This window comes from Aquarana catesbeiana, linkage group LG04, assembly GCF_042186555.1.
Source record: "Aquarana catesbeiana isolate 2022-GZ linkage group LG04, ASM4218655v1, whole genome shotgun sequence".
NCBI classification, from domain to species: domain Eukaryota; kingdom Metazoa; phylum Chordata; class Amphibia; order Anura; family Ranidae; genus Aquarana; species Aquarana catesbeiana.
Genome location: NC_133327.1, coordinates 85,953,836 through 85,978,741, shown reverse-complemented (window position 1 = coordinate 85,978,741; position 24,906 = coordinate 85,953,836). Strand labels below are relative to the sequence as shown.

At 40.9% G+C, this 24,906-nt stretch overlaps 1 protein-coding gene across 2 annotated transcripts in view; it reads right to left on the bottom strand.

The window, feature by feature from the left end:
• The window catches only part of NBAS (NBAS subunit of NRZ tethering complex), a 1,128,646-nt gene that overhangs the window by 302,736 nt on the left and 801,004 nt on the right, over positions 1-24,906 (bottom strand). For both annotated transcript variants that reach the window (XM_073625355.1, XM_073625357.1), the window contains one exon: positions 11,706-11,915. In XM_073625355.1, coding sequence (XP_073481456.1) covers positions 11,706-11,915 — 210 coding nt within the window. The remainder of the gene's footprint in view (positions 1-11,705; positions 11,916-24,906) is intronic.

Below are 24,906 nucleotides of genomic sequence, written 5' to 3'. Positions count from 1 at the left end.
ACCCAGATATATCAGGAGTAGAAGTAGCAGGCACCGCGCACAAACTGTCACTGTTTGCGGATGACATTTTATTAACCATTACTAAACCCAGAATCTCCCTCCCCAATTTATTCTCTCTCTTAGACTCCTTCGCCTCGTTCTCGGGCCTTTCAGTTAACCCGGCAAAATCTAAAGCGATGTCTATCAACCATTCTCATTTCAGTGGTTAACCTCACTACCCTATTTGGGTATTAAACTTACTCCAAGGTACTCGGGATTATACCAAGCCAATTTTCCTCCGATTTTCCGAAAGCTGGAGGCTATGCTTGCCTCTTGGTCCACATTTCCGATTTCTTGGTTCGGCAGAATATCCATGGTACGCATAACGTACCTCCCTAAATTGCTCTATTATTTTAGAGTTTTGCCAGTCCATGTGCCCCCCCCATATCATTCGAATACATCAACGTAAAATTATGCAGTTTATATGGGGCCCCAAGAGACCCAGGATCAAGAGACAAGTGCTTTACGCGCGCAAATTCAATGTTGGCCTTTCAGTCCCTAATCTGCAAGCATATTATACAGCTGCGGGTATCGCCCCATTATCTCACCTCCATGAGAAGCAACAAATGCCACTATGGGCCACCACTGACTTAGTCGACGCACACCCAACGCCTCTAGCTTCTCTTCCTTGGCTTCCTAAAGCACATCGCCCCTCTACCATAGGTCCCTGTTTGGCTCACTCGCTTAAACTGTGGGATGCGGTTAAGTACTCAGCAGGCCTAATTTCTCCTCATCTCCCACTACTTCGTCTCCTCCACTGCCCTTTATTTCAACCAGGTTGTGATAATCCACTGCAGTTTAAATGGTGGTCCGATAATGGCTTTACAGATATCCATTCGTTATTCACCCCAAACAAGATCGTCCCTTTCGCGGCTTTCTGTTCTTCACACGATATTCCCCTTAGGGAGCATTACAGTTACCTGCAAATTAGACACTTTCTCCAACAGCTTACAAAATCCCATTCTGCCCCCTTTACCATGACCCCATTTGAAAGCCTTTGTAGATCGTGCCCCCAATCCTCGGGTCTGATTTCCCTCATATATATCGCTATAATTAATTCCAGGACACCACCATTGAGACCCTACCATCTCCAATGGGAGGCCAAGCTCGGGAAACAATTATCCCCGGAGGACTGGCAAAGTATGACTATTATGCTATCCAAATGCTCTAAGAATGTTCTCTTTTTGGAGAACGCTTATAAAGTCTTCTATAGATGGTACTATACCCCGGCTAGATTAGCAAGCTTCATCCCATCTTATTCCCCCCTCTATTTTCGTGGGTGCTCACAGGAGGGCATGATGGCACATATCTGGTGGACCTGCCCCAGGGTATGTAGATTATGGGTCAGAGTATACGCACTACTACGTAATCTTTTTAATACCACTATAAAGCGGGACCCTTTTGAGGCCCTTTTATGGAAACCGATTACAGAACTTCTTCGTCCTGAACGCCAATTAGCAGTACATATTTTCACTGCAACTAAATTGAACATAGCAAGGGCCTGGAAAACTCCGAACCTTAGCTTTGAAGCAGTTAAAAACAGTGTGAATGATATCATGATAAATGAGAAACTTACGGCCATATTGTTGGACACACAGGATAAGTTCCTCAGGATATGGCAACCCTGGGTGTCTCATAACCGTCCATCAAGATTTGACCTAACGCTTCATTCCCTATAACGAGCCTCCGTTCCCCCCACCGCAGGGTCCTCCCCTCCTTTCCCACCCCCTCTTCTCCCACTTTCATTTTTTCTTTCCTTATTCTCATTCAGGCCCTCCGGCTTAATTCTACAGAGATTGGATATTTAATGTAACATACAAATTATTACATACAAAGGTATTGTATCCTCTTTGAAGTTATTTAATTTAATCTGATTTTATTTCTGTTTTTTTTGTTCTTTTTTTTTATGCAACGTTACATATTACAACAACATCTCGCTATGCATCCTTTAGTTATTCATGAGTGTTTGCAAACATAATATTCTGTGCTTACATTATACCGCTATGCCAGTAAATGTGAGATGAAGACACTCCTCAGTATGTCGCCTGGCCTCGGCTTTGAACCGCCTGAGACCAGGCTTAAATCCTTGAACATTAGTTCTACCTGCTGGATACCGGCAGTCTTATACCTGTTAATTCATGATGTATCCATCACTGTTTTGTACTATTCTGTTGATATATAATTTCAATAAAACCCTTTGTACAAGAAGTTTAACTTTGAGGATGAATTGCTCCACAGTCCTTGCAGTCACAGAGGGCAGCACTGGCTTGTTTTAAAGCTTTCCTAGGCCTCGTTTACATTAGTGGTTGGGGGTGTAACGATATCACGTACGGGACAAGAAAAGCTGTAGCTAGCTGCCATCTTGTGTGGAAGTAGCCATAACAGTTTGGCTAACCATGTAACATTACAGAGAAATCTGAACTCCCTCCTCCCTTGTCTTAGGAATTCAAAGCTTTTTAAGTTCAACAGAAAAGGTTATCTCAACAGAGAAAACAGAACCAGGCTAGGTCAGTAGAAAAACAGCTTGTTGAAAGGGCAGTGTTCAGGCCTGTCGTAAAACTGTCACCCTCTCCATTCAGAGACCCAACAGGCCCCGGTTGTAAAATGTCTGAACACACCTCAGTGGGATAAGTATGAAATTTCAGCATGTTTCATAACTTCCGACTTAGTAGTAGCACAGCCATAATATGGACATATTTAGTTTCCTCAGATAATATGTAACGTTTCAAGTCCAGACACCCCTATGTCAGGTCATATGGGAAACCACTGGTACCACTTATTCCTCCTAAGCAGACTATACATTATAGACATAGCATGTTTATACTTGTTTTGAAGGAAATCTCACGATTAATAATAATATGGATATTTGGAGTCTGTAAACACTATAGATGCAGATATATGAATATGTATTACAAAATCTACCTGGGACGTGGTCATGAGTGTAGACACCTCCCAGCAACCAACCCCTAAACAAGATGACCAGACGATTGGTTACTGGTCACTGTCAACACCCCCTTTGATTTGACAGAAAAGAGGAGATGCCAAGACAATGGTCAGTTCTCCTTTTACCATCCAAGAAGAAACATCTGCCAAGTCGAGAACCGATTACCTAGCTCATCGATCGAACTCTGATCAACCCTCGGACATTAATTGCAAGTATTCTTCCTTCCCAATTCTACCTTATTGCTCTGTGGCTGTATATTGTCTTTATCTTTTGAAACATCTTTTTTCTGTAAATGTTTTATTTGCATCAACTTTGACCTTTTCATAATAAACCCTTATGTTGAAAAGTGTTAACCTTGTCTCTAAAGCTCTTAATGCAAGCTATAAACGAACCTGCCTCTTGAAGGGCGCTACTGTTGTAGAGTAAGACTTTGAGCAGACCTGTCTGTGTGTGACAGACGCTTATTCTAAAATTATAATTGGTATTGCTAAAATTACGAGTCTCCCCCGGCTCGGTCTTTTAAACGGAGGTGGTGGCAGTTAAAGGGTTAATTGTGTAATTAGCCCAGTGACAATCACTCTCAGGCTGCTCGCACCTAGATTGTGGTCCCGCAAGCTGGAAAATCTTTGTGCTGGGCGCAGCTGAGAGTGGCATTGTTACGTAAGTGACAGCGTGGTGTGAGGTTGGCTGGTCCTTTGTTGCAAGTTAGCGAGGAGGGCAGGGATCTGACACCCGCATTCGTCACAGGGGGGTAGTAAAACTACACAGTTGAGCTGCTGTTTTACCACCAACCTTCAGCTGCCAAGGCAGCAGAGCGGTGTGTAAAGAAGTCATGACTCATTCACCACCTATCAATGCTCAAGAGCACTGCAAGGGTAAAAAAGGCCTTACTGTTTAAAAAATGTATATACTTGAACACCAATAGGATGGCTACATGTTTACTTTAAGGAACAACCTGTGCATAAACATGGCCTGTCTCCAACTCCATATCTCCCTCATTCTTAGGAACAGTAAATGCTTAAATGTCCTTAAACTGGCTACAGGTTCATTTAAAACAAAAACAAAAAACAGAAAAAAACACTCCTATCATCGATCTGGCACTAAAGTGGAACTCAAATTATAAAGAAGAATTTTTAACACCAGCTCCCCCTCCAACACACACACACTTACAATAAATAAGAATGCAGATGTCACAGTAGACAAATACTGGTTGCAGCTTGTAGCAGACAGGCATGGGCGTAGCATAAGGGTTTGCAGGGGTCACAATTGCAACCCCGCCCCTAGCTCCAGGGGACCCCTGCAGCCTCCCTGTCATATTATCATATCCTCCACAAAATCCAGCTCCGACCTGCCCTAGGGCCCCACAGCCACGCTCCAGTACTGGGCTTTTTCTTTGCCTTCCACAGTCCACACTCCTCTGTTCCCATTGGCTGGGGAGAAGCTGTGAGCCGTTTCCTGAATGGAGAGGAGCACGAGGTGAGAACAGCCCAGGATGGGGAAGTGTTTGTGCTGTGTGGTGGCAACACGGAATGGTAAAAAACATAAATAATAGGTGTTACACTAGCCCGGTAGAGTGAAGAAATGTGGTAACATATAACAGTGTAAATCCAATGAGTGGAACTAACGGGTAATGAGCTCTCATGCACAGAATCTGGTAACAAAATCCAAAAGTATGGTGAATAGATATCTAGCCCATATCACATAAACCTTGTGCAAGGACTGTAACAGCACAGTGTGTGCAGGGAACCAGCAGAAATAGTCCTCATACACACATACTGCTATTGTGGCATGTGCAAAATAAAACCTAAAGTGCTAATGTGCCACTGTGCAGCCCATAAGAACATATAAATAAAATATAATCATAAATATGTGTACAAAAACAACAGTATCCCAGCAAGAATCAGACAGTAAATACCACATGCATATATGATACTAAAGTGACATGTGCAAAAATAGTGCAAATGGGCAAAAAGGTGCAAACCAAGCAGAATAAATATATTAGAAATTATGCAAAAAAAAAAACGCATCAGTGCAAGTAGGTGTGTGGCATATATCCATAAATCACATCTCAAATGGTCTTGCTAAAAGCAACAAAAAATATTATAGTGTAAAGTCCAAACAGAGTCTTTAAACACATCAAACGTGTGTGCCAGTGAAAACTTAGAAAAATAATAAAATAAAATATTCAGTGATAGTAATCCTTTAAAAATCCAATGTGCAGCAAATACCAGTGGGGTGCCGAAAGAGAGAAGGTGTATATCCTCTTCGTGCATAAATACACACACAAGTGGGTAATGGCCCCTTACCTTGCGGTAATGGGACAACCGCATAAAAAGCAAATGGAGGAGATGGTCTCTCTTTATGGTCCCTGGACCGGAGACGGTGGTCCCTGTGCTTTAGCCCCTCAGTATCAGCATCAGTAACAGCAGAGCCAACATAAGGAAGAACAGAAGGGTACCAGATAGTGTAGTATTTTGAACAAGCCGGTTTTTATTGAAATTTTAAAAGCATGTACTCACATGAAGTAGATGCACATCACATACATCTCCTACTAACGTCGTGTGTATAAAAGAGATAGAAACTAAAATAAGTACATAAGAGGAGAACCCATCATATATAAAAATATGAAAAAGCTAGATGGGTGCACGAGGAAAGAGAAACCCGGGGGCATATTAAGAGAGTTAAAAATCACTAAGAAAACAGTTAAGATCAAATTCAATATTCAGGCCTCTGGGTGAGAAAGTGCCTAATGTGTATATCCATTTGGATTCCAACTGGCTAAGGGTCCTCACCTTTTGACCACCCCGCCAGTGTCTAACATATGGTTCTATTCCCCAGAATCTTAACTGAGTGGGGTCCTTTTTATGGTGCAACAGAAAATGTTTCGACACACTGTGCTTATCGTACCCATTTAGGATATTTTGCACGTGCTCCTTAATACGCACTCTGAGGGGTCTTTTTGTGCGGCCTATATACTGAAGGCCGCAGCTACACTCTAGGGCATAGATGGCTCCTTCCGTATTGCAGCAAATAAAGTTGTTGACCTCATACGACACTCCTGTGCTGGTAGACATAAAATGGAATTTTTTCTCATTTGGACGTTTCGTTCTCAGGCAAGCAAAGCATCTTTTGCAAGGAAAAAACCTTTTCCAGTAAAAAAGGAAAATGCTTTCTTCGGTGGGTCGACTATACTCTTAACTACTTTATCCCTGATGGTTGGTGCTCTCTTGTATATAAAGTTCGGATTAATAGGTAGGGTATCGTATAGGTCTCTGTCCGCCAGGAGAATGTGCCAGTGCTTCTTAACTATTTTCTCTACTTTGTTATACTGTACGTTAAAGTCCAAAATTATGGGGATAACTGCCGGTGATATCTCCTTCTTGACTTTCTCTTTAATTAACTCATTACGATCCATTTCTGTCACCTCAGTAATTTTCTTCTTGATGAACTTCCGGTCATAGCCCTTCGCAACAAGTCTGTGTCCTATTTTTTTCTGCTTGATCTAGAAAGGTCTCCAAACGGGTGCAGTTGCGTCTTACCCTCATCAGTTGTCCCTTGGGTACATTAAAGAGCCAGTTTCTGTGGTGACAACTTTCTATTGGCAAATAGCTGTTCCTATCCACATTTTTAAAGTGCGTTTGTGACCATAGTTTAGAATTTTCTTGTATAATGTCTAAATCAAGGAATGTTACGTTTTTCTCACTCATTTCCCAAGATAGTTTAATATTCCTGTCGTTAGCGTTTAATCTTTCTAAGAAACAGGTTAGCTGATCGGAGTCACCTTTCCATAATATGAAGACATCATCGATGTATCTTTTGTAGGTCACCAATTCGTGGGGTCTGTTGTTAAAAACATGTTCTTCCTCCCACTGGGCCATGAATAGGCCTGCTACGCTCGGGGCAAATTTTGCTCCCATTGCTACACCTGTCTGCTGATGGTAATAGTTCTTATCATACCAAAAGTAATTATTCTTAAGGCAGAACTCCAAACATTTTATTATAAACTTTCTTTGTGTGCATGGGAGTGTGGTGAAAGACCTCAAGCCCCATTTCACAGCCTCACACGCTTGGTGGTGGAGTATTATTGTGTATAAGGATGACACGTCCGCGGTCGCCATAATCCAAGGGCCCTCTTCTTTAGGGACATTCCTCCAAAATCTGTAGCATTTCCTTAGTGTCCCTTAGATATGCTTTTGTGCTCTGAACAGCTGGTTGCAGGAAAAAATCTATGTATTCACCTATTCTGGCAGTCAGTGAATCTATTCCGTTCACTATCGGTCTTGATGGAGGATCTGTTTTGCTCTTGTGTATTTTCGGTAATGAGTATATAATAGGAGTCCGGCAGGAGTCCGGTATTAAAAAACGGGCTTCTTTCTTATTTAAAATGTTTCTCTTTACCCCTAGGTGTACTACCTTTTCAAGTGCTCTTCTGCATTTAAACATAGGATTACTCAATAATCTATTGTAGGTGGTTTCATCTCTCAGCGTGTTCATCATGCTCTCATGATATTGTTCTTTTGATAAAATCACGATACCCTCTCCCTTGTCTGCTGGTCTAATGACCAGATCTTTGCGGTGAGTCAATTTGCGAATACCGCTTTTAATGTAACTGGGTTCTTCTCTCTTCTTTATTCTTAAATCTTTAATATCTTCTAAAACCATTTTCTTAAAAACCTCTATAAATTTATTGTCTCTTACAGGTGGGTTAAAAACCGATTTGTTCCTAAGTGTACTATGCAGAATTCCATCAATATCTCTATCCCCATATCTTTGTTTCGAAGGGTTTCCTAGAATGTATTTCTTGATGTTGAGTTTCCTCACAAACTTCTGGATACCTACGTATGTCTGGAATTTGTCTAGGTTCTTAGTCGGTGCATACATTAACCCCTTGTCTAAAACCCCTATTTCCTCATGCGTAAGCGATTGGCCACTTAGGTTAAATATGCCTTCCCCTTTCATTCTCTTTTTCTTTTGTTCTCTTTTCCCGGATCATTTTCCTCTTTTCTTTCTTGGCTTCTTCTGGAACTTCTTATCTCCTCTATACCCCTCGGTGGGTAGTTCTCCCTGCCTCTGTCTAAAAAAGGCCTGGTATACTCAGCCCCACCTTGATGTGTCGGATATTGTCTATCGTAGTTGTTTTCATCTCGATCCGTGAGTGGAGCATAGTAATTATAGATGGGTATTGGGCTTCGTTCATGTTGCCGAAACTCCCTTTGTGGTGGCCCTCTTCTTTCTCCATGTCCATAATCCTGAATGGGACTTCTGCCTCGTGGGCCATAATGGTCATGTGGTGGTCTTATGTTGTCTCTATACTCATAGGGTGTCCTTCTCTGTTCCCTATAGTCTTGTGGAGGTCCACTGTGGTCTCTCTGTTCATAAGGGGGTTTGTACCAATTGTTCCCATTTTGAAATCTCCTATTGTTTTTCCAATAAAATGGTTTCTTACCCCCTTGCTGTGGCGTCCGATCGTTATACTGGGGTCTTCTAGTCGCTTGGTAGGGAGTGTATGTTTCATAATTCACATATCTCTCATCTTGGGTTTGTTGTCTTGGTGTCCTTCTCGGTGTCATTCCTTCATTTCCCTCTCTTGGGTCTGGGTGTCCTCTCCTGGTGGAGTTCTGTGTAGGCGGCTCATATGTCTGTTGCGAGTAGACTCTTACCAGTTTCTCTGGTGTTGAATATGTTGAGATTGCATCCGCTTTCCCAAGTTGGCTTTGCCATTTAAAAACCTGATCATTCCTAAAATCATTGATATCTCTGATATATTTTTTGCTTTTCCTCTGCTGCACCTCTCTGTCTTTTTTAGTGAGATCTTTATTTAATTGTGTCGTTAGTGTTTTGAACTCTGCCGTATCTTTAAATGTTTCTAATTCTTCTCTTATTTCGGCGATGTTCTGGTCAATAATTTTGGTTTTTCTTCGTTTCCTGTCCAATAGGAATCCCAGTAATTCTAAATCTTTTTCATTAAAAAATTTAAACCACTCGTCGTTTGACTCCTGGTCTACTAATCCATCATTTGGAGGTACGTCCCATCTTAACCTCCTCGGTACAATACTCTCTTTAAGATACGTTTCAAAGGTGCTTACGTCCCACCATAGGCTTATCTTTTTTTCCATATTATGCCTTATTTTCTCATCAGGCTTTCAAGATCTGCACTTTTATTGGTATGAGTATTAGTAGTGTTAAACACCTCTTCTAGATTCACTTTTCTTTTTTCCATAAATGAAAACACCTCCATGGTTGCTGCAGGAATGTATGAATGAATGGTAATAGTATCAAAAAATGTAAGTTATTCCTGCGCTACCTTGGAAAAGAATGGTACACGTGGTCAGCTGCAGACACCGAATGGGATCAAACAGGTATCCATCTGCGGCAGTACATAGTTTACTGAGCCGTCAGCTTAAGGTGCTCCCCATAGAGTACTATTTGTATATATTAGCTTTTACAGTCGGTCCTCATATTCATTTGTGGCCGCACATAGCTAACATTATGCTACTGACGTCTATGGCACTATTAATATGCCTTCCAACCAAGTAAATGACCGCGCACACGATCCCTCGAGACATGGCCGCCATAATATTACATCGGTCCACAAGAAAATGGCTGCTCATACATCACTAACGTCTATGGCACTATTAACGTGCCTTCCAACCAAGAAAATGTCCACGCACATGATCCCTTGAGACATGGCCGCCATAACATTACACCGGACCACAAGAAAATGGCCGTTCATTCGCCACAATGTTAAAGACTATTTAAGGACATGAATGTGCCTCCCCTGTCATCCCCTGATGAAGTCACGTGATTGGGCGACGTCACGTGTAGGGACGGGATAGGCACTGACACAGACTTGGATTGACGAGCTTGCCGCTCGTAGGAGATATACGTGATGTGCATCTACTTCATGTGAGTACATGCTTTTAAAATTTCAATAAAAACCGGCTTGTTCAAATACCATTTGCACTATTTTTGCACATGTCACTTATACTATACTGTTCCTACTCCGCAGGGCTGAAATCACATTCCTTTACAACACAGCCAGTTAGCCATGATCTGCACAGGGTGTATCTGCCTACTGCTGCACTGCCGTTCCAACCACAGAATTTCACAGGTCAGAAGGGCAACATAAAAGCCAAATACACCCTCTGAAGGCTGACAGACTGTGTGTAAAGGAATGTGATTTCAGCCCTGTGTAGTGTGTGTGTGGGGGGGGAGCTGTATACAGTGCTGGGATGGGAAAGGAGCTCTGCCAAGTGACCTGCCAGGGGTCCCTCTCCTCTGCTTCTCCAGTGGTAATCCCTGTCCTCTGATGCAAAGAGGAACTCTGGGAACTCTTAAGCCACTTTGAGTATCTTGGCGTGCGGTGGATGTATCTGCACCCACGTTGGAAGTAGTGGGGGGGGCCCAGGTCAACTTTTGCATCGGGGCCCACAAGCTTCAAGCTATGCCTCTGCAGACAGATAAAGAGGTTTTGTTAACACTGGCTCTTATAAAGCCAGTTGACAGCAGCTGCACCTGACCTGGACTGCTGCATTGACATCAATGAGCTGCATGAATATTAGCTTAAGACTAACAGACACATGTAAAGAATAATGGTAATATGCACTACTCTTGTTAACCAGGGTTAGTGTATGCATCCTTTCAGAGAAAAAGAAAGATCTTCATCCAAATCTATTACTTTCTTATTGGGTGGAGGGTGATGAATGTACAATTCTATTTTCTATAGTTCTATAGTCCAAAAGTGAAGACTGTTTAGTGCAAAGTTTCAAGAATCCACTGGTTGTCTCAATGGTTCGTGTCACAAATTTTCATGACTTTGGGATAACTGAATTGAGAGGAATCTTCTGACCTATGGGCGCGTAAGTGCAATATCTATGGCAAGGGTAGGAATTAATCGAAAGAGCTTCCTAGGCCCAAGAGCCACTAATGTTACTGACCAATGACCTCTGGCAACCAACTCCATTCCTTGTTTCATTTAAAGTAGTAGAAGTAGTATTTAAATGCCAAACTTTTTTTGGGTTTGGATAGAATAGAAATAGGGAGATCTGTTATCTCCAATTGTCATGGTGACCACTGGAAATACAAAATTTTAAGATGTCATCAGAAAAGGAGTAAAGAGGAAATCTTCTAAAGAGAACATTTGTTCCCGTTATAACTGCAAAAAAACAGGATTTCCCTCACTTTCAATTTTCCTCTTTCTGGTATTTCTACAAAGCAGGACGCAAAGAGAAATCTTCCCAGTGAAACACATGGCAAAATAAATAAATGATAGTGGTTTAAACCATTCCCAAATGAAAGAGTTGAAAACAAAACCTGGCTATAGATACATTTTAACCCATTGGTTTTACAAAAAAATGACTCAGCTACTTGGAAGATCAATATCCAAACTGCACAAGCATATTGAAAGTGTGGCCACACACCAAGTGCACTCCTGCCAATCAATACACAGTTTACACAGTCTCCATCAGACGTGTTTCCCCTCTAAAGGCTTATCTAAACCATTGTCTATGTCCTTTGTAAATTTAGAAAGCGCAGTACAGTACAGGTGCTGAATTTTCAGATCTGAAAGATATTGCCACACAAATGCATTGCTTTATCTTTCAAAGGTTTGGCAGTTTCAAGTGTAAATTTGCTCAGGTGGCCCTACTGATAAATCCATATACATATAATAGTCCAAAAATAAAATCATCTCCTTCTTCCTGCTTTGGAAAGTCCTTCTTACCTGATCCAAATTTCTCAGATAGTCAATAAAGGTATGGCTGAGTGTTTCTAGATGAGCAAGAGATTGCTGGAGATGACTCAACGCCATGCTATAAGTAACAGAGGTCTCTTCTGTGGCTTCTGCAGCATTTTTCTTTCTTTGTTTGTCTATGAATTGTTTTAGGGTAGCTATCATCTTCTTAGTCATCTCTGTCCGAGCCTCCACAGTCAGCTACAAGAAAATAAAACACATGCATACCAGCATTACTTCACAGCTACACAATGTTTGCAGCAAGTATGATAAAAACTACCTTGTCTTCTTCATTTTCGCAATGAATATTTTAAGAGCTTCTGACGACAAGTCAACTTTCCACAGTGTGACATAAAACAACTTCCATGAAAGAAGAATATTAATCAAATATTATGAGTACTAGAGACGCTAAATATTTAGAGAGGAGAATTGATGTGTGAAAAGCTTAAACATCTCAGCTTCTCGACATGCTTGTTTTGACAGCTTGAGATCACAGAATGTATGACTTTTATGTATCAAATGGAGAACAAAAGCCTTCAGAAAAGTCAGGCTTCGCTTAACACACTATAACAGGCTGTATTCCCTTTTTAATCCCTTCAGTTCTCCCACCTTTACACCCTTAATGGACCAGAGAAATTTTATTATTTTTACTATGGGGTTATTTATCCGTAATAACTTTGTATTTAGGATATGTACTTAAGATATCTGTACTTTAGTTAAGAACTTAAAGTGGTTCTAAAGGCAGAAGTTGTTTTATCTTAATGCTTTCTTTGCATTAAAATAAAAAACCTTCCGTGTGCGGCAGCCTCCCTCGGGTCTCCTAATACTTACCTGAGCCCCATCCAGCAATGTTGCACAAGAGCCTCAGCTGTCCGGGATTCTCCCTCCTCTACCGCCATGGGCTCCCACTGCTGTCAAAGTCAGTGAGCCAATGAGGAAAGAGAGAGGTGGCAGGCCGAGCCGCAGCTCCGTGTCTGAATGGACACACAGAACAGTGGCTCAGCTCGGGTGCCCCCATAGCAAGCTGCTTGGCAGGAAGGGAGGGGCCAGGAGCGCCGTTGGGGGACTCGAGAGTAGGAGAATCAGGGCTGCTCTAAGCAAAACCACTGCACAGAGCAGGTAAGTATAACATGTTTGTTATTTTTAAACAAAGAAAAAACTTTAGTATCACTTTAAGATAACAAGGTAACTGTTTCCCGATTTGTCACGGCGTACCCTTATGCAGCGCCAAGCTCTTCGACCTTTGCTCAAAGTAATGCGCTCTGTTGATGTTAGATATCATTGGGGTTTTCCCTTTAGCTTAATTGCCTCTCGGAATGGGAAAACGGCTGTCCTTCGAACCAAAGATGATCCGCTATATTTTGTAGAAACATTGGCGCTTCCCCAGACTGACTTTTCGGATTGGAAATTGGACAGTTCTATATCTTCTTTACAACATCCTCAACAATGGCAGCAGGTGCCGGTTGGATCCTGACACAGGAACCGAACAGGCGGACGCGGTCGGGGTGTTTTCCCCACAGGGACTGCCTAAATGTATTCATTTATCTTTTATCTCTCCCCGTGTTTTTCTCTTTTTTTTTCTTTTTGCCTGAATATAAGGGGAATATTTTGATCAAAATGGGTCATAAAGGGAGGAGGTTTTTTGATGGATTATGATTTAGTATAATATGAGAGGGTGACAGATTAAGATTAAATAGTTGGATATTTTTTTTTTTTTTTATATGTCAGAGTTGCAATATATGTTAGTAACATTGGTGCCAATTTATGGTAGCCTGGGGAGCACTAGGTGCTTAAGTCATGTCCTCCCCATTAGGTTGGTCCCGTAACAAGGGATTTCGTAGTCTGTACTTTTGCAGATGGATGGAAGGCTCCGGTTGTGTGTTTTTGCCCCTTCCCGGACCCTTCCTCCCTTTAGTTGGCATACTCCACATAGTGGGAGTATTTGTTGTTTTTCCGTGTTTTTTTAATCTTTTCTTTTTTTGTATGTCTACGTCTATGTTTTGATTGGTATTTTTTTCTGTAGACATAAATTGGAGGAGGGGTAGGACTCCCGGTACTCCTAGTACAAATTGTGAATTGGGGTCATTATCAATCGGGTAAATTGTGGGTCCCTTTGGAAAAATCTGGAACCTTACAGCTTTTAGGGGTCTTTCAGTATGGACATACCCATTAACTTGGACATCCTTGTCTCTATGGGATAGGCTGAATAAGCTGGGTAAATACTCGCCTCAAACATCTCCTCTGGCCCCATTAGGAGGGTTTCCTCCCGGGGAAGAGTCTGGATTTATGGGCACATGGGGCTCTGATAGAAACGCCACATGTTTTAAGTTTGCTCCACGGGGCATTATATCTCCTCTGGTGGAGTCGATTTTGCAATTTGGAAACATACCATTAGTCGCTTGGAGATATCGTCAATTGGCGGACTAATTCAACAGACTAAAACCACAAGTGAGGCCCTTAAGCTCTCTCACCACTTTTGAGTCCCTCTGTGTCTATATTCCAGAATCTAAACACTTGCTATCCTGAATGTATGGACTGGTGTGTAGTGCCCAAGACACCTTTACTTCTTTACAAATTCAAAGACTGATTAAATTAATTCATATCACCTCTATAAGTTCCCACATACAAGGGATGTCCTATAAATTTGTTTCTAGATGGTATTGGACACCTGTACAAATAGCACATATGTACTCAATAGCAGATGCAAACTGTTGGAGGGGCTGTGGACAACGGGGCATATTCCTCCATCTATGGTGGTCGTGTCCTAAGATTAAACCTTTTTGGGGGGCGATAGCCCCAAGAATTAAACGGACGACTCTTAGACCCATAGAATTTTCACCCTTACACTTTCTTTTTAATGGGATTCCCTCCTCTATTAAATTTTATAAAAAAAAGTATTACTCCAAACCTATTAAACGCAGAACAAATATTACATTTTGGAAACAGACCACATGTCCCACCTTGTTGGACTGGAAAAGAGAAGTTAATGTAATTTTGGAGGCCGAACAGTGGATCCATACAGTTAGAGATCAACAAGATAGGTTTAAAAAAATATGGGCAAGCTGGATGTACTACTCGGCAGAGATCTCCACGGATTAGAGGCTATTACTGCCATCTAATAATTTAAGACATTTTGTAAATGTACATATTCACTTTATAAATGTACCTGATGTTTGTGCTGGGTTTTTTTTTTCCCTCCCCATGCGGGGCCTGGGAAACTTCTCATCGTAGCTAAAGTAGTATAGCTAGATATTCTACATGGTGAATTTTTTGCCTGGGTTTTCTTTTTTTTTTTTTGCACTGAGTGCTGTAATAAAATCAAAAGGTGCTTCAACAAAGTATTAGTTTAAGGGTGTGCATACTTATGCAACCATATTATTTTAGTTTTTTATTTTTACTTCCCTCCACCTAAAAGATTTCAGTTTGTTGTTCAACTGAGTTGTACAGTTTATAGGTCACATTAAAGGTGGAAAATATCCTGAAATGATTTATTGTTGTCTCATTTTTTTTACATCACAGAAACCTGACATTTTTTATATCCACTGTGTGTGTATATATATATATATATATATATATATATATATATATATATATACACACAGTATCTCACAAAAGTGAGTACACCCCTCACATTTTCATAAATATTTTATTACATCTTTTCACGTGACAACACTGAAGAAATTACACTTTGCTACAATGTAAAGTACTGAGTGTACAGATTGTATAACAGTGTAAATTTGTTGCCCCCTCAAAATAACTCAACACACAGCCATTAACGTCGAAACAGCTGGCAACAAAAGTAAGTACATCCCTAAGTGAAAATGTCCAATTTGGGGCCCAAAGTGTCAATATTTTGTGTGGCCACCATTATTTTCCAGCACTGCCTTAACCCTCTTGGGCATGGAGTTCACCAGAGCTTCACAAGTTGCCACTGGAGTCCTCTTCCACTCCTCCGTGACGACATCACGGTGCTGGTGGATGTTAGAGACTTTGCACTGCTCCACCTTCCGTTTGAGGATGCCCTACAGATGCTCAATAGGGTTTAGGTATGGAGACATGCTTGGCCAGTCAATCACCTTTACCTTCAGCTTTTTTATCAAGGCATTGGTCATCTTGGAGGTGTGTTTGGGGTCGTTATCATGTTGGAATACTGCCCTGTGGCCCAGTCACCAAAGTGAGGGGCTCATGCTCTGCTTCAGTATGTCACAGTACACATTAGCATTCAGGGTTCCATCAATGAACTGTAGCTCCCCAGTCCCAGCAGCACTCATGCAGGCCCAGACCATGACACTCCCACCACCATGCTTGACTGTAGGCAAGACAGACTTGTCCTTGTACTCCTCACCATGGTTCCAGTAATCCATGTGCTTAGTCTGCTTGTTTTCAGCAAACTGTTTGCGGGTTTTTTTTGGGCATCTTTTTTAGAAGAGGTTTCCTTCTGGGATGACAGCCATGCAGACCAATTTGATGCAGTCTATGGCGTATGGTCTGAGCACCGACAGGCTGCCCCCCACCCCTTCAACCTCTGCAGCAATGCTGGCAGCACTCATATGTCTATTTACCAAAGACAACCTCTGGATATGGTGCTGAGCACGTGCATTTAACTACTTTGGTCGACCATGGCGAGGCCCGTTCTGAGTGGAACCTGTCCTGTTAAACAACTGTATGGCTTTGGTCACTGTGCTGCAGCTCAGTTTCACGGTCTTGGTAATCTTCTTATAGCCTAGGCCATCATTATGTAGTGCAACAATTCTTTTTTTTCCCATCCTCAGAGTTCTCTGCCATGAGGTGCCAGGTTGAGCTTCCAGAGACCAATATGAGCGAGTGAGAGCAATAACACCAAATGTAACACACCTACTCCCCATTCACACCTGAGACCTTGTAACGCTAATGAGTCACATGACACCGGGGAGGGAAAACAGCTAATTGGGCCCAAGTTGGACATTTTCACTTAGGGGTGTACTTACTTTTGTTAAACTGGTGACTCGCGCTTTTGACAAAACACAGTGAATATAAATATAAAGGTGATCAAACATCACCTTAAACAAAATATAAACATGCATATAGTCATATATCCAAAGAAAGATATGTGCAAAAAATATAAGCAACAAAGGCTGCAATAAATTGTGCAACAATAATTTAACCACTTCCCGCCCGCCCTATAGCGGATTGACTGGACGGGGGCGCGCATCGCGGCGATCGGTGGAGCGGTGTGTAAGTCTGACACACCGCTACACTGATCTTGGTAAAAAGCCTCCGGTGGAGGCTCTTTACCACGTGATCAGCCATGTCCAATCACGGCTGATCACGCTGTCAATAGGAAGAGCCGTTGATCGGCTCTTCCTCACTCGCGTCTGACAGACGCAAGTAGAGGAGAGCCGATCGGCAGCTCTCCTGGCAGGGGGGGTCTGCGCTGATTGTTTATCAGCGCAGCCCCCCTCAGATCACCCCACTGGACTACCAGGGATGCCACTAGGACCACCAGGGAAGGGGCAACGTGGATGGCCAGTATGTACCCCATGGCCATCCACATGTGCCCAATCTGTGCCAATCAGTACCCACAAATGGGCACTGATTGGCACTATTATGTCAATGATCTGCCCAGCAATACCCAGATCTGCCCAGCAATGCTTTATCAGTGCCACCTGTCATTGCCCATCTGTGCCACCTGTCATTGCCCATCGGTGCCACCTGTCAGTGCCCATCTGTGCCCATCAGTGCCCACCTATCAGTGCCCATCAGTGCCACACATAAGTACCCATCAGTGCCACCCATATATACCAATCAATGCCACCTACGAGTGCCCATCAGTGCCGCCTATGTGTGCCCATCAGTGCCGCATACCAGTGCCACCTATCAGTGCCCATCAGTGCCACCTATCAGTGCCCATCAGTGCCGCCTATCAGTGCCCATCATCAGTGCCCGTTAGTGCCACCTCATTGGTGCCACCTCATCGGTGCCCATCAGTGCCGCTGTATCAGTGCCCATCAGTGCAGCCATATCAGTGCCCATTATTGAAGGAGAAAGCGTACTTATTTACAAAAAAATTTAACAGAAACAAAGAAAAACTTGTTTTTTTTCAAAATTTTCGGTCTTTTTTTATTTGTTGCGCAAAAAATAAAAACCGCAGAGGTGATCAAATACCACCAAAAGAAAGCTCTATTTGTGGGAACAAAATGATAAAAAATTTGTTTGGGTACAGTGTAGCATGACCGCGCAATTGTCATTCAAACTGCGACAGCTCTGAAAGGTGAAAATTGGGCTGGGCGGGAAGGTGTCTAAGTGCCTGGTATTGAAGTGGTTAAAGGTTGTGAATATTAGTCCATATAAGAACACCCGAATATGTTAGAAAAATCCAGTTATAAATCCAGTGAAGATCCAAATATATGGAAACATAAGTGCTTGGGTCCACCACCATAAATAGAGTGCCTGGCCGCTTACCAGAAACCCATGACCCCCCCCGTTACAGAGGGTCTGAGTAAGCTGTTAAATCCTGCTGCTCCGGACCACCATAAAGCCAAGATGGAGGCTGGGATGGGACATTTGCCCTGATCACAGCTTCCTCGCCACTATCTTCCAGAGCCATATGATTTTCACTATCGGAGCCCTCCCCCTCTCTTTTCATGGTCACACCACTCCGCTGAGGGTAAAGTTTTTTCCTGGGGATCCATCCATCTGCACCACAGTCCCTGATGTCCCATCCCAGCTTCCATCTTGGCTTTATGGTGGTCCAGAGCAGCAGGATTTAACAGCTTACTCAGACCCTCTGTAACGGGGGGGTCATGGGTTTCTGGTAAGCGGCCAGGCACTCTATTTATGGTGGTGGACCCAAGCACCTATGTTTCCATATATCTGGATCTTCACTGGATTTATAACTGGATTTTTCTAACATATTCGGGTGTTCTTATATGGACTAATATTCACAACCTTTAAATTATTGTTGCACAATTTATTGTAGCCTTTGTTGCTTATATTTTTTGCACATATCCTTCTTTGGATATATGACTATATGCATATTTATATTTTGTTTAAGGTGATGTTTGATCACCTTTATATTTATATTCACTGTGTTTTGTCAAAAGCGCGAGTCACCAGTTTTACATTGTTTGTGTTGTGTGTCTGTGTCACATATAGGATTTCGCAGCTTGTTTTTTTTTTTTATTTACTTATAATCACCTTTTTGATGCGCAGTTATTTCCACGTTTCCTTTTGATTACTTACTTTTGTTGCCAGCGGTTTAGACATTAATGGCTGTGTGTTGACTTATTTTGAGGGGACAGCAAATTTACACTGGTATACAAGCTGTACACTCACTACTTTACATTGTAGCAAAGTGTCATTTCTTCAGTGTTGTCACATGAAAAGATATAATAAAATATTTACAAAAATGTTAGGGGTGTACTCACATTTACATACACATTGTTTTTGAGCATAAACTAGGATTTCTTTTGACAATACAATATTGACAAAATCATTTTATTTTCGTGATCTATAAACAAAAAGATGTAAAACAAACTAGCTTTCTATTTTAACTAGTCTTACTTAAAAAAAAAAAAAAAAAAGTTTAACTGCAAATAAAAAAGTTTACATTTTGTTCTATAATCTGCCCCATTTTTTTCAATTCTGCACATTTCTTTTTACGTGACACTGAAAAAATAAAAAGCAAAATGAATAAAAATGAAATGAAATACAAAAGGAATTAAATAATAATAGTAAAAATAGAAAAAAAAATCAGACAGAGGGAAGAAGGAAGTTAATAAATAGCTGATTAGGGTTGAAAGTATAACTAAAAGCAAAACAGTTTTTTTTGGATGGAGTGGAGAGAGAGTAGAACACCAATCAGTTATTTATTGTGGTCTGTGCCCCTGTGTGTCCATGTATATCATTATTACCGAGACTGAGAGTGAAAGAAAATCTTGAATTGTGGGTTGTCCCCAGAACAGTAATAGGTGGGAAATCCAATGGGAACACTAGCTCTGGTGACAACCAGGGATTTGCTTAGTTTGGAGGGATTTCCTCTCACTTCCTGTTTTGGCTATGGGGCAATAAGTAAAAATACTTCATGGGATATAGGTGGCAAAGAAAAAAAATCTGTCAGGAGTTAAAACCATCCTTTACTATATCCCAACTAAAAAAAAAGTATCTGACTTTAGTTCTACTTAATCTAAGGGGTTAAACAGGAATACATTTTACATTTTTAACTTGTATGGTGTCTTTAAACAATATCATATGCAGATCAAAGGTCACATGTGTGACTTACTATACTCACTCCACCCCCTCACTCCAGAGCGAGTGCAATACGTTGTAATTATCGGCTGTCATTTTGACAGCCAGTAATAGCTGGTAATAGCGACTGGGGAAGCAACAGCAGGGGGAAAGGAACTGGATGTAAGAGATGCATCATGAAAACTCAGTTTTTATAGCCGCATAGCTGTACACACTATCTGTAGTGCAGGATAATTTAAGGCTCTGTGCTTCTGACTGCTAATCAAATGAGATTTGTTGATGCCACTACTGTGCTGCACATTATTTTCCTTACAGGAGCTGAAACTGAGCCTGATACCCCACAGCACATAGATATCCCTGCCTCTCCCCCAATTCTGTAAGTCTGTACCTCTCCTGCTGTGTCTTGAATATTCCCCACCAGTTATCAGATTATCAGTCATTGGGAGGGCAGCTCTAATAAAATGCAGCCAAGTCCTGATCATCTGCCAAGATGGCCACCTCCATGTAGGGACACAGTGCAGAACAAGACATGTTAGGTCAGTAAGTGGGAAAAGATCAGTTGCATGGAGCCTACCGGTAACACTTCTGACTATTAATTTGCCCTCTGCCTTACCTTCCATAGTTCAGGTCTTCTTTAAACCTTTATACTCCAAGATGTAATGGACCCACATTCTGCTGGTGTATCATCATGCAACCTGAGCTCACAGTACTCGTGAACAAAGCAGTGCTCACAAGTCATTATGTTACACTGTGTCAAAGACTAAAGACTACAGCCAAGAAAAAAAAAAGGACCCGTTATGTTACTAGCATGAAGACAGCAAGACTTAAATTAGGTAAAATATTTAGTCATTTTTAAAAATGGAGCAGTGGGGGGCAGGAGGCGGAGCAGACATGCATTGTTAGAGCTCCACACCGCTGAGGAGAGAAGAGAAGGACAAAGCGGAGCCTGCAGGCTCAAAAGGTATCCATTTGAACCTTTTTGCCCCAGGGAACAAACTGTGAAAGTTTGGGCAGGAAATATGGTACTGGGAGGAAACCGTGGCAGAAATAAAAATCACCTCACAAAGAGCTCACAGGCACTCACTGCAGCTGAAGCAGCTCCAGTCACCTCACAAGATACAGCATCAGGGCGCTCTCACAGACAGAAAATGTCACAGCAAGACTCTCCATTTGAGTCAGATACAGAACAAATCCTCTCACAAACTTCCCCACAAGACTCCTCAGCATCCCCAGTAATATTATTACAATTTGAAAAGATGCTTCATAAGGCTTTAAAACAAACCTCAGACCAAATAACAAAAAGCCTAACCAAAGAAATAAGAGAGCTGGGAAACCGCACCGCAGCCTTAGAAATAAAAATGGATGAAATTGAAATTACAACCCAAGAAAATATAACAGAATTGGAACAATTAAAAAAAGAGAATTTAATACTTCAAACTAAGCTCGAAGATTACGAAAATAGAGCCAGACGTTCAAACTTGCGCATAAGGGGAATACCTGAAACTGTGACAGACCTGCAATCTACTATTACTGCTCTATTACAAGAACTAAAGCCAGATATCCCTATTGAATGTTTAGAACTGGACAGAGTACACAGAGCCCTCACAGCCAAAAAGAAAGATGGACCCCCCACGTGATATAATCACAAAATTTCATTATTACAGAACGAAAGAACAAATACTAATTGCTGCAAGAGAAAAAAAGGAACTTAATTTTCAAGGACACAATTATCAAATTTTTGCTGACCTATCCCAACTTACTATTACTAAAAGACGATCCATGAAACCCCAACTAATGGAACTGCAACGCCACAACATTATGTATCAATGGGGCTTCCCCTTTTCAGTCAGATTTAACTACCAAGGTACAATTTACAGAAGCAGATCAGCAGATGAACTACAACAAACCCTTTTAAAATTAAATCTGACAGAACCCACAAGCAGCAACACTCCCACACGCAGAAGAATGGCATCATCTTCACCTTCAGGCAGCACCCAGAAAATTTCAGAACAAAATGGGAATCATCATTCTCACAAAAGAGGCCGTTATGCCACATCATCCATGGACCAAGAAGATTCAATGGACTGACATCCTAATTCCTGATATCTCTTCATTTATTATACTAAGAGATGGTTCTCTATAAAAAACCTATATTTATAACTGAATGTAACTGCATTCTGATAGTCACACACTGTGTGGGATCATGTTACATTCCAGTTATATTTCTTATTACTTCTGATTCATATAGCCTTAGAATATGTAAGTGAAATAAGGAAATTCTTGTTCAGTTATATATTATCAGGTAATAACAATAGATTTATTACTTTTTAGGACAAATATGTTCAATAACCCAGAAGTAATGGAAGCTTTTTCTTTCTTTTCTTAAAACAAATATATTATTACCTAACTAGTTCCTAGAATTATGTTTTTGTTTATTCTAATCTGAAGCAATACAACCTTAATTTTATAAGTTAACATATCTAAACAGTTGCATATGAATAAAATATGTAATTGTTTACTCTAAAAGGGTTAAAATCCCAAAATAATTCAAACTATCTTCATCAATACCAAAGTTATTAACAGTACCTTTCTAACTGAATTATTTAGCCTAGGGCAAGACTAACCATATACAACCACCCTGGAATAAATAATTTCAACAAAAACTATATTCTGCACTCCAATTAATGAAACATCATTTTGATGTCTTTTGACATAGCAATTCTCTCCTGTAAGCGGAAGATCCGTGTACCCCCATTAGCCCTCCTCATTCTCCCAACCATATTATGTGGTAGTGTGACGAAGGCACTTATTCCCCTGAGAGAGATATTTATTCTCTTTCACGGGTAAATTGTGATTACTTGCAAAAAATAATTTATACAATGTATCATCTAATCTCATATGTTTTTTGTTTACTCTTTACTCCAGAATTCACTGGTTTCTTTTCTATCTATTCATCTCTTCAGTCCACACAGGTTGATCTGCGCAGTCAGCTCTGCATAACAAAAAGTAAGTCAAAACTATTTGATCTGTTGCCATGGCACCACTGAATATACTTTCCCTGAATGTTCAGGGAATAAATGTCCCTCAAAAAAGGACCAAAGCCTTCCGTACTTTCCATAACAAGAAGGCTCACATAGTATGCCTCCAAGAAACACACTTCACCAAAGATTCTACTCCAAAATATATTTCTCCTTTTTATCAACAAATTTACACGGCTTCTGCCTGTACCAAGCAAAGGGGAACTCTAATTGCATTTCACCGATCCACACCATTCACCTTATCATCAGAAATTAAAGACCCAGAAGGTAGATACCTGATACTCATGGGTTATATAATGGATACAGCAATCACGGTGATTTCCTACTACGCTCCTAACAAACAACCTACACCATTCCTCTCACATATATTACAAGTGATTAATACACACAAATTAGGAACAGTGATAATGTGTGGGGATTCGAACCAGGTCCTCCTCCCATTTCTAGATAAATCACCTTTTACACCATCCAAAATAACCTCTAGATTACCTTTTTCTCGACTTCTTTCCAAATACAATCTGGTAGATTCGTGGAGAGAAAGTAACCCAATGAAAAAGAAATTCACTTATTTCTCGCACCCTCATCAAACCTTCACCAGAATAGATCATATTTTTCTAACAATAGGAATGATACCAGAAATTATTGCATCAGATATAATTCCGATTCCGTGGTCTGACCATAATGCAGTATACACTACTATAGCCTCAGCCATACCAAAAGCGCATGACCCAACGTGGTACTTACCGGACATAATGCTTAAACACCCACTACATCAGATGGCCATTGAACAAGCTTTAAAGGAATACATATCAATTAATAATACAACAGACATCTCCCCAATAACACTGTGGGAAGCTCATAAGCCTGTCTTGCGTGGTACAATACAAAGACAAATGGCACTATTTAAACGGGAACGCAAAAATCTAGCAAAAAAACTAGAACTCAATTTTAATGCAGCCTACATATCATTTCAAGATAATCCATCTCAGAGTACAAAATCTCATCTGGAAAAATCTAGATTGGAATACGATCTATTTCTCACTGAGTCAGTTGATAAATCCCTCAAACGCTCCAAACACAATTTCTACATGAATACAAACAAACCAGGTACATATTTGGCTCGGGCATTAAATTCAACTAACAAATCTTTCAAACCAATACGTTTGAAATTATCAAAAAATGTTTACACTTGTAATCCAGTTAAAATAGTCCATAAATTTCACTCACATCTCGCAACTTTATACAAGACAAACAATGAATTTAATCCTACAGAGGCTGAATCCTTCTTCTCAAAAATAACCTTACCTGAGTTATCTCAGAATCAAAAAAGCAGTTTGGATGAGCCTATAACTATAGATGAAGTTGCTAACGCCATAAAAGACCTAAAACTTAACAAAAGACCAGGCCCAGATGGCTACTCGGCTTTATACTATAAAACATTCTCAGAAATACTCTCTCCCATTCTCACTGAAACTTTTAACAAACTTCTAGATGGACATTCTTTTCGGCAAGAAACACTAATGGCAATTGTTTGTATGATCCCAAAACCCCTTTCTGATGATACTTCCTGTGTGAATTATCGGCCTATCTCTCTGTTAAACCTCGATATTAAATTATTAGCAAAAATAATAGCAAAACGCCTCAATAGCATTATAGGAAAATTAATACATAGAGATCAAGTAGGCTTCATGCCAAATAGACAGGCAGGCGATAATATACGCAGGGCAGTGTTATTGGCACATATTGCTAAAAAACGGAAAATCCCTTTATGTTTTCTATCTCTCGATATTAAGAGGGCATTTGACACAGTATCCTGGCTATATCTGCAATATTCATTACAAAAATGGGGTTTTGGACCCCACTTTTTAACATGGATCAAAGCATTATATAATAAACCCAAAGCCTATATAAAATATGCTGGATACAAA